The sequence below is a fragment of the Rhinolophus ferrumequinum genome, chromosome 8 (genome assembly GCF_004115265.2).
Source record: "Rhinolophus ferrumequinum isolate MPI-CBG mRhiFer1 chromosome 8, mRhiFer1_v1.p, whole genome shotgun sequence".
Taxonomy (NCBI): Eukaryota; Metazoa; Chordata; class Mammalia; order Chiroptera; family Rhinolophidae; genus Rhinolophus; species Rhinolophus ferrumequinum.
The window spans coordinates 911,063-921,095 of NC_046291.1; the positions used below are offsets into that span (position 1 = coordinate 911,063).

General features: G+C 66.9%; 1 protein-coding gene across 1 annotated transcript; it reads right to left on the bottom strand.

Annotated features, from left to right (window-relative positions):
- Nucleotides 1–289: 289 nt before the first annotated feature.
- On the bottom strand, nucleotides 290–9,417 carry RNPEPL1 (arginyl aminopeptidase like 1). The gene is made up of 11 exons (XM_033111659.1): nucleotides 8,899–9,417; nucleotides 5,747–5,887; nucleotides 4,987–5,138; nucleotides 4,372–4,488; nucleotides 3,951–4,186; nucleotides 3,567–3,680; nucleotides 3,155–3,267; nucleotides 2,965–3,073; nucleotides 1,816–2,046; nucleotides 1,602–1,744; nucleotides 290–1,279 (listed from the first exon to the last, which is right to left on the bottom strand). The coding sequence occupies exons 1-11, from the start codon at nucleotides 9,415–9,417 to the stop codon at nucleotides 998–1,000; spliced, it is 2,157 nt and encodes a 718-aa protein (XP_032967550.1). The 3' UTR covers nucleotides 290–997.
- Nucleotides 9,418–10,033: the final 616 nt, after the last annotated feature.

A 10,033-nucleotide genomic window follows, 5' to 3' on the forward strand; every position in this document is an offset into this window, starting at 1 on the left:
GGTGACAAGTAGTCTCCTTTGCTTTGGTATCTGAGGGTCCAGTGGGGGGTCCCAGAGGCCTGGTCAAGAGGCTGAGAAGGTGGGGGGCGGCCTGCCATTGGTCCTCAGACCTCCGGGGCTGCAGGGCAAACCCAGGGTGGCCAGGAATGGCTGGAGAGTGGGAAGACCCTCGGTGCCATCCAGCATGCCCTGCCTCTGGCTAGGGGCCCGTTTTGGAGGACAGGCTGTGACCAGCTCCTGACTCCACCCAAGAAGCTGGGCAGATGTGAAGGACGGACAGACCAGGAGGTCATTTTTAGAGTGGAAGTTTAATGGGACAATCACAGTGACCCGTTGCAACGGTCCCCTGGCTGGCCCAGCTCTGACCACAGGGTCCCCAGGCCTGTCCCAGCATGGTGGGCCTAAAAGAGCACCAACGCCACCTGCCCCTTCCCCTGGGGTCCTGTGGCCATGGCCCCGGGCAGCCCTAAGATAGGCATCTTGTCCCACTCCCATTGGGGCCCGGGACCCCGTTTTCCCTGAGGAGCTAAGGCTTTCCCCAGGGACATCCACCCGTTCCTTAGTGTCCTCTGCCCCAGAGGGCACGTCTGCATCCTTATCCCTCTGCCAGGGGCCGACCGAGGCTGCCAAGCCCAGGGGCAGAGTGCAGAGCTCTGCAAGGAGGAGGCACGCTGTGGGGACAGCGCAGCCCAGGCCTGGCAGACATAAGGCACAGTGTGGCGGTTGCCATGGGACTGTGGGGCTGTCACCCCAGGGGCAGCGCCCGGCAGTCAGTGTTGAGACAGGAGGGCGTGGCGAGGGCTGGCTACTCTGGGGCCTGCAGTGCAAGAGAGCTGAGGGGACAAGGTCCACGGGCCTCGACCAGCTCCGAGGCGGTCCCTGGGAGAGCCCCCAGGAGGGATGCATGGGTCCCGGCAGGACGTGTGGCCAGAGCCGACGTGCAGTCCGGCCGGCCTGGGCCACAGAAGGCACAATGGTGGTGTCTGGGAGGGCAGGGCTAGGCAGACACGTTGACGTCCCTGAGAGAGATGGCGCTGCTGGGGGTCTCGTCACCGAGCAGCAGGGCCGGCGTGCCTGCGTCTGCCTCTGCCCGGGCACCGCCCTGCTCTGCGCTGGGCTCGGCACCGGGGCCCAGGCCCTGGGACAGGATCTGCTGGATGGCCCTGCGCAGGTTTGGGTGCAGTCGGCCCTGCGTCTGGCAGAAGACCTCCAGGGCGAAGGACTTGAGCGCGCCGGTGCACAGGTCTTCATAGAGCGGGATGGTGTACATGCGGGACATCTGTGGGCGAGCAGGGCGGGGCGCCCGTCACCCCAGCTGCTCCGGGGCTCGGGCTGGGTGGGGGACTGATGGGGGGTTGCAGAGGCCGGGGGCCCGGGGGCCTGGGACCCTTGGGCCCGAGAGCTCAAATGCCCCCATGTCCAGGCCAGGAACCCCAGTGCCCACAGTCCCAGGGCGCGTGGGCCTAGACCTCCAGACACGGCCTCTTCCCCTGGGGCACGCCCCCCACTGCCAGCCCCAAGGCCGGGTCCTCCCGCCCCGATCCCCGGGATGCCCAGTCGGGCAGCAGACTGGAGGGTGAGGCGGGCCATGTTGGCTGCACCTGGCTCTCCAGGAAGCGCCGGACGCGGTGCAGGTCAGGGTAGTAGTCGTTCCGGACCACGATCTGCAGCCAGCGTATGCGGATCTCGGCATTCATAGAGTCCAGCAGGGACGAGTAGCACTGGGACAGGCTGGTCACCACCTCTGTGGGGCCGCAGGCAGGTCAGGGCCGGCAGGCACACCCTCCCCAGCCACCCGGCTGCCATGGGACCCACCCTGGGGCAGCGGGGACCCGTCCAGGAGCCGGTCCAGAAAGAGCGCTGTCTGGAAGGTCCTCCACTTGGAGATGTCAATGGCGCTGGCCGAGGCGGCTGCCTGGTCCAGGGGCTCCGCAGTCCACAGCTGGAAGAGGGCCTCCACGGGCCGGGTCAGGCTGGACCCCTGAGACAAGTCTGGCTCGGCCAGTGGCGGGCCCGTGGCGTTCAGCCAGCGCTCAAACTCCAGCCCTGCAGGGAGGTGCCATCCTGGGTCCCCACCAGGCTGGAGAGGGGCCACCCAGGCAGGCCTGCCCAGGAGACGCCAAACCCCGAGAATGTCCCTGGGCATGACTGTTCCAGGGTCCAGGAGCCCCTAGGTCAGGGCCAGTTTGGGGAGGCTGGGGTCAGCATCTGCCACTTCAGGCCACTGGGGTGGCTTCTGTGAGGGGCACAGGGAGCCCGGCTTGACTTGGTGGCTGAGGGACCCCAACCCCCTCCACACTTTTCCTGGGTACAAGACAATGAGGCACTTGAAGCCCAAACTCAGTGCTGCTAGGTGGGGCGGGGCTCTACCTTAAGCTCTGGCACTGGCAGCCATGGGGCAGGCTCTACCCATCCCCGCCCCACCAACCCTTGGTGCGCTTACCAAACCTAAAACAGGGTCACCACACCCAGCCCGCCTAACCACACCTCATTGCTGTCCAGCAAATCATGGCCTCTCCTACATGTCAGACCCCTCCAGTCTCTCCTTTGGCCCCCAAGCCTGCCCTTGGAACCCCAAGGACACTGTCATGGGTGTCACACAAGCAGGCCAGCGGGCTTCAGCCAGCTCTGAGGCAAACCTCCCTCCACCCTGCCGACCCTGCCCCAGGCTCTTTGCACACAGTTTGCATGGCCCCCTTCCTGGGACTGCCTAATTAGGTCAGCTTGGCCTAAAGGCCACCCCTTCCTGGAAGCCCCCTGGGCCCCATCAGGCTGGGACACACCCTCCTCCGCTGCCATGGCCTCCCAGCCCGAGGCCCACACCGTCCAGCTACAGCCGGCAGAAGGAAGGAGGGATGAACCCCGGGGGCTTTCTCCAAGCAGAGGTGGCGTCTTGTGCAGTAAGACCCCCACCCATCACACCCAACAGCTCCCCGAGCGGCTGTGGCCGGCGGCAGGCCTCACCTGCCCGGCAGTCCACACTCTGCTCCTTCAGCTCCGGGAAGAAGCTCAGGAAGGAGTCCAGCAGGTCCTGGGCCACCACACTGGTGAACTTGTACTTGTCCACGTAGGCCTGTGAGGGTGACGGGCTCAGGGGGCCTGGCGTAGGGCCAGGGCAGGAGGGACAGGGCCTGTCAGGGGAGGGGCTGCTCACCCGCAGGAAGTTGTCGAAGCGCTGGGGGTCCCCGCAGAGCTGGGACAGGTAGTAGACGAAGCAGTAGCCCTTCTCATAGGTGAATAGGTTCATCAGGTGGCTGGGGTTCACCCCTGAAACAACACGTGGCTCTAGGCGGCGCCCCACCTCCTGTCTCCCGGGGCACGGGGTGAGGTGCTCAGGCGAGAGGAGTGGAAGGGCCAGAGGCTGCCGTCCCTCACACATCCAGACGCCCTAGCAGTGCAGTGATGTGGCCTGTCCTGCCCGAGGGTCCACCCACCACGGTGACAGGTGCTCAGAGCCCATGAGAGGGAGCCTAGGGGAGGCCTTCCTGGGGCAGGGGGCACCTGGCCTGGCCTTTGCCAGGATCCAGCTGGTGGGGACAGAGGAGACCCTCGGGGTCGGGAGGTACCTGGCTCCAGCTTGACCTGCAGCTTGCTGACCGGGCTGTCCTCCCCCAGGAGCTTCATCTGCCTGTGCAGGGCGTCCAGGCGGAAGGCCGTTTCCAGACAGGTGAAGGCAGCACCTGGATGGGGTGGGGAGGCAGGGGAGACGGGAGGGCCAGGGGGCAGCCTGAGCACTCAGGGCAGCGGCGCGGCTGTCCCTGCCTTGAGCCTTGTGGGGCTGACCAAAGGCCACCTTGCTGGACATGTGCACGTTAGAGGGCCTGCACCCTGGGGCCTGGGCTGGGCTCAGCACCCCTGGCACCGTGCCCGGGATGGCCCTGGCGGTGCCAGCCTGCACAAGGCCATGGTGGCACTGCCACCGCCCCCACCCCGCCCGCTGCAGGCAGTACCATAGGTCTCGGTGGTGATGCGGCGCTGGGCGTAGGTGGCCAGGCCCTCGCTCAGCCACATCTCCTCCCACGTGGCGTTAGTGACAGCATTGCCAAACCAGCTGTGGGCCACCTCGTGAATGACATCGATGACCAGGAACTCATCACTCTCCAGGATGGAGGAGATGATGAAGGTGAGGCAGGGGTTCTCCATGGCCACGATGGGGAAGGAGGGGGGCAGGAAGACGATGTCGTACCTGCCCCAGGAGGGAGGGATGAGGGGCGCGTGACCATGACGGCTGTGGGCCTGGGCGGTGAGAGTCACCTCCTCCCCAGGAGGTCCGACGAGGGGCCCGTTGCTCCCAGGGAGGATGGGGACTTGCCCTCTGACCCCTCGTGGCCAGCCAGGGCTCCCAGGTGCCCCAGGACCCCCAGGACATACCTGCCCCACATATACGGCCCGTACAGCCGCTCGGCCGCACTCAGCCACTGCTCCACGACACCCGACAGCTTGCTGGTGGCTGTGGGCAGGAGGCACGGCTCAGCCCACACGCGGCTCCTGTCACAGGGCGGAGAGGGTGTGCTAAGGCTCCCCTGGCCCACTCACCCACCAGGTCCGCCCTCTGCTTCTGGGCTCAAATACCACCCAAGCCTCGTCTGGCCCTGCAGGCCTGGCCCATGCCTGCCACGCCACCTCAGTGGACAGCCGCAGGCAGGCCCTTCTGTGACAGGGGCAGAGCCACACGCTGAGGGGCCGCTTGGTTCCTTTCGTCTTTGATGGAAGGAACCTGCCTGCGTGGGCTTCAGGGTACGTCAGGCCGTGGTGTGTCCCTGGCAGGGGCCGGGCTGGAAGAGGGCACAGCTGGGGCTGCCGGGTCTGGGGCGTGTGGGAGGAGAGGAGCCTGGCAGGGCCGGCACTGGGCCATGGCAATAAGGCAGGGCAGGGCTGGTCCCCAGTGTGGGGTCTGACACAGGCCGCATGCCCTGACTGGGGCGGCATCTCCCCGAGGCCCGCGCCCCAGGTGGCGGCAGCAGGAGGCACTGGCAGTGGCTGTACCTGGGGCCGATGTCTGCTGGCTGCAGGTCCCCGGCCACCAGGGCCACGAGGTAGGCGGGCACAGGGTGCTCCATGTGGAATCGGTAGACGCCCTCCTCCTCCACGTAGGTGCTCTGTGTGGCACTCATCAGCACCTGTACCCCTGCTGGGGCCTGCACGTGGGGAGTTACCGCCGTCAGGGTCCCCTTGTCCTTGATGGGGAACCCCACACCACCACTGGGAAGCCACACATACTGACAGGGCACGCCACGTCCCCAGTGGGAAACCCTACAATCCAGGTCCAAACACCCCATATTTGTGATAAGGAACCCCCACATTCCCTAACAGGACACCCGACAACTGAGTTTAGGGAGGCTTGTGTCCTTGATGGGAACCCCATGCCCTGTTAGGGGACCCCATTTCCATGATAGGGCACCCAGCATTCCTGTTGGGGAGCCCCTCAACTCGGGTCAAGGAGCCCCACACCTGTCAGGGAACCTCTCACTCCCATCGGAGGACCCCCAGACTGCAAACCTCTTGCGCCCTGAGGGGCTGCCACCCTCAAGCCCAGGAGCCCTGGCCCCCACCACGGGACTGGCCGTTCCGTCTGAGACCCCATTGTCAGGGTCCTACTGCTACTCCAGGACCAGGACCCCGACTGTCAAGGGTCCCCCTCCCTGCAGAGCAGCACGTCCCTCACAGTGAGGCTCCTCCTAGCTCAGCGGCCCCACTGGGCTGGGGCCACGGCTGGGCGGGGGGCGGGGGGGCGCTGGGCACTGACCTTGACGACAGCCGAGTAGGTGCACTTGACGGCCGGCGTGTCGAAGCAGGGGAAGAAGGAGCGGTTGCAGACGGAGTGGCCTTGGGTGAAGACGAAGGGCTTGGCACTGCCATAGGTCAGCTCGGGGTCCAGCCACCAGATCTGCAGGAGGCAGACGCCCTCCCCATCTCAGTGGGCAGAGCAGGCCTCCCTCATCTCCCCAGTGAGGCTGGGTCACCCGAAGGGGGACGCCAGGACACCCTGAGCTGGGCAAGTGTCCTGGGGAGGGCAAGGCCTTCAGAAATAGGCCCAAACCCACTGTCCTGCTCTAGCTTCTAGGCCCAAAGCCCCTGGGGGCGGCAGCTGGAGAGGAAGGGTGTAAGGGGCCAGGAGGCAACGGCCTGACTAGGCCCATCCAGGGCCACAGCCACTCCCGGTCGCCAGTGCTGACGCACCCGCCTTGGGCAGGCAGCGCAGCTGTGGTACGTCGACAGGGCCAGCCCCCACTCCAGGCAGGAGGCCATGTATCCAGGAGCCAGCCTAGGGAGTCTCCCAGCCCATGCCCCTCATCCCAGCCTCCAAAGGGAAACTGAGGCACAGCCAGACCACGAGTCCAAATTCTCACAGGCTAGCTGACAGCAAATGTGGTCTCGGCCAGGAACGTGGAAATGGGGACCAGAGCTTCCTGATGACCCCCAGACGAGCATGCACGCCAAGCCCAGGGCCACCCTAGAAATGGGGCCAGCCTCGCCAGGAGGGATCCCCACAGGGAGATGGGCTCTGGGCCTGGGATGGTGGGTAGTGAGCTAAGACTAGGTACTTGGAGAGGACAGGCTGGATGGAAGCAGCCATGGGGAGGGCCAGTGGGGCCCGTGCCTGGAGCACTGGACAGACCCCACAGTGGCTGCCAGCACCCAGCTGCCCACCGCCATGAGGGTCTGCCTCCCCTGTAGACCCCAGACCCAGGAGGAGCTGCCTGTCCCACAGGCCCTGGACCTGGCAGGGCTGCCCATCCTGTTGTTCCTGCAGACCTGCCAGACCCCTGCCAGTGTTCGCCAGCTTCTTCAGAGCTTGCTTTTAGCTGCTATGTCTGTACCCTTATCATGGAGAGCAAGCAGCGAGCGACACCTTCCTTTCCTGCTGACCCCTGGGGCTGCTCCACATGTTTAGAAGGCCTATCTGGGGAGCATGTTCAAAAATGCAGACCACTGGGCCCCGCCCCAGAAGATTCCTGGCTGTGACCCAGGAATCTGCATTCAGGAGACCCCCCCCCACCCATACGCCCACAATAGACACTGCTGCTGGTGGTCCTTTGCCCACCAGGGGACAGGTCCCCATGGTCCCCCATATTTCCTTCATGTCCCCCACCTCAGCCTCTCACAGACCTACCCCTCTCCCCCATGGCCCTCCTGAGGCTCTACCCAGCTCAGGCCTGTCCCCACTGCCCAGGTCCACCTCTGAGTCCAGCCCGTACTGCTCACCCCTCAGCCTCGCAAAGACCACTGGGGTCCACAGTCCTCCCTGGGAGCAAGGCCCCCCAGGCAGGCAGGACCCCGCACTAGAGGTGGACCACCAACTCATCCGGGAGCACAGGGTGCAGGGAGCAGGGGTACAGTTGTTGATGGGCCGGTGGAGAAGGACCAGGTCTAAGAGCTCCAGACCAAAGGGCAGCAAGAAAGTTGTTTCGCTGGTGGGTGGGGCTTAGGAACAGGGTGCAAGGAGCATGGGCCCCAGAGTCTGCAGCACCCCAAACTGCGTCTGAAGGTGTAGGGACCTGCTGGCAGGGCGTCCCAGGGAGCTGCATCCTCACCTGGCACAGGGACAGGCTTAGGGATTGAGGCCAGGAGCCCCGTGCTGTTCCTGTGTAACGGGCGCCTGAGGTTGACACCACTCTGTCCTCCGCAAGCCCCCCAGCCCCAGAGTCGCCTGGTTTGCGGAGACCAGGCCGTCCCAACCTGCTCCAAGCACCAAAGGCCCCACAGTAGGCTACCAAAAACCCAGGGACAACGGCCACCCTTGCTGGCGGGGCCCCACCCCCAGTGGCCTGTCGAGGGCCCTGGTTCTACCAGCCTGCGGGCCCCGGTTTTGGGGGAACCAGACACGTGGGCTCCAGTTCACACATCAAGGTCGGGAGGTGCACAGCCCTGCGTTCTCATCAGTGAGGCAGGCACATCTACCTGACCCCACGACCTGAGCTGGCAGCAGGGCCAGCCCAGTGGGCCAGTAACCAGCCCGCCCACGGGAGTGCAGGGAAGGAGGGGAGGTGGCAGGGCCTGCTGAGTGCTCCTGGGAATCGTGCCGGAAGCCCACAGGTGTGCCTGGTCTGTGCTCTTCCCGTCCAGATGTCACGTTGGTGGCTTCTGGCCCAGGTCTTCAGCACCACCTGCTCATCACCCTGCCGATATGCCTGCCACAGGCAGTGACAGACAGAACCTCCCGGGGCCTCCCAGAGCTGTGTGCACCTTGTGTGTGTGTATGGGGGGAGGGGTAGGGGAGGTCACAGGTGTGCTGTCCACACGGGAGCCCAGGGCCATCTAGTTTTTCTGGCAGAGGCTCTGGGGCAGCGGGAGCTCTGTGCCCAAAGTCCCACAGAGCTTATGTGTGTTGCTGGGCACGTGAGACCACGCAGTCACAGCATCCCGCCAGTCCTCACCCAGGAGGCCTGAAGCATTCGAGCCAGCCAGCCCTCTGCCTCCTGCTCCGGCAGGTCTGTCCTTCATGCCACCTCCAGAGAACAGACCTGTGCCCACAAGTCCTGGGAAGGCCCAGGTTACACGGAGGCCCTTCCATATCTGACACCCCTGGCCTGCCCCTCAGTGCCAGGCTGCAGCAGATGAAAGGCCTGGCAAGTGCCTACCACAAGCTGCCCTTGTCCCCAGGCAGGGCCGGTCCCTGCACACCTGAAAGGAGAGGCCTCCTCCCTTGGTGGCATGCTGTTCCCTGGCCCCACCACCCACTGGGCCACCACCTGGGCTCTCACTCTGCCCAAGGCTCCTAAGGGTTCCCCCGGCACCAACTAGGAATCACTGAGGACAGCTGGACAGGACTCCAGGACGAGGCTGGCCCCGCCTCTCTGCAGGTGCCCCAGGCGAACAGCGCTATCAATGTCCCCTAGCCTGGCAGCGCAGGAACAGGCTGCATAGAGACCTGGTGCCCACCCTGGCGTGACTCACGGCGGGGGCGTCGGTCGAAGTGTAGCGCAGGATGACTTGGAAGGGCTGGTGCGCCTGCAGCTCCGGCGGCAGCGTGACCGTGAGCGAGGAGCCGTAGTCCGTGAACGGGTCCACCCTGAAGGCCAGTGGGCAGTAGGCAGGCTCGGCGCCGGGCGCCTCGGGGAAGGCGGGAAGCGGGGGCGGGGGCGCGGGCCCGGGGGCGGCGAAGGCGAAGGCGCAGGGTGGCTCGGCGGCGGCGGGGGCGCGGCGGAAGGCGGCCGAGTGCAGGCGCAGGGCCGGGTGCGTGTCGAGCAGGAGCGCGCGGGGCGCGGGCCGCAGCGCGCACAGCTCGAGCACCAGGCAGCCGGCCAGCTCGCGCGCCTCGGGCCGCAGCTCCAGGCCCAGCTGCAGGTGGCGAAGGCGGAAGAGCTGCGCGCTGGAGGCCGAGGCCACGTCCAGGGCGGGCGGCGGCTCGGGCGGCGGGCGGGCGGGCGCGGCCTCGGCGCCGGGCGCCTTGCGGCAGCAGCACTGCGCCGCCATGCCGCCGCGCTAGGTGAAATCCATGGGCGGCGCCGCGCCGGGCCGCGGGGAGCCGGCGAGGGGTGCCGGGCGGCGGCGGCGGCGGCGGCGGGGCGCGGGCACAACAGGAAGTCGCGCCGGGAGCCGCCCGGCCCGGCCCCGCGCGGTGCGCCGCCCCGCTCGGGCTCCGCTCGGCTGCCGCCGGGGGCGCTGTGCGCGGGGGACCGGGGGCCGGGGGCGCTGTGCGCGGGGGACCGGGGGCCGGGGGCGCTGTGCGCGGGGGACTGGGAGCTGGGGACGCTGTGCGCGGGGACACTGGGAGTCCGGGACGGTGTGCTCAGGGGACTAGGAGCCGGGAACTCTGTGCGCGGGGCTGGGGTCGCTGTGCACAGGTGGCCGGAGCGCCTGCGCGGGGCGGGATGGGGAGCAGGTCGCCCGGGCACTGCACGGGGTTTGGGATGGGTGAGGACAGCGAGCCGCGAGCGCTGTGCTCGGGAACCGGAGGCGAGGTCAGGGCCGGCCGGGGGGCGTTGTGCGCGGGGACCGGGGCGCACGGGGGCCTTGTTGCGACAGGCGGCCGCACGGCCTCCCCGCCCTGTGCGCTTCCCACCTGGCCTGCTCCTTGGAGATCCCACGA

Excerpts from the sequence above, each read along its gene's own strand:
- RNPEPL1 (XM_033111659.1), bottom strand. The coding sequence starts at position 9,417 with ATGGCGGCGCAGTGCTGCTGCCGCAAGGCGCCCGGCGCCGAGGCCGCG. Across the intron at positions 5,888-8,898 it reads CTTCGACCGACGCCCCCGCC|ATCTGGTGGCTGGACCCCGA; the intron begins GTGAGTCACGCC and ends TGCCTCCTGCAG. Across the intron at positions 4,187-4,371 it reads GGGCCGTATATGTGGGGCAG|GTACGACATCGTCTTCCTGC; the intron begins GTATGTCCTGGG and ends CTCCTGGGGCAG.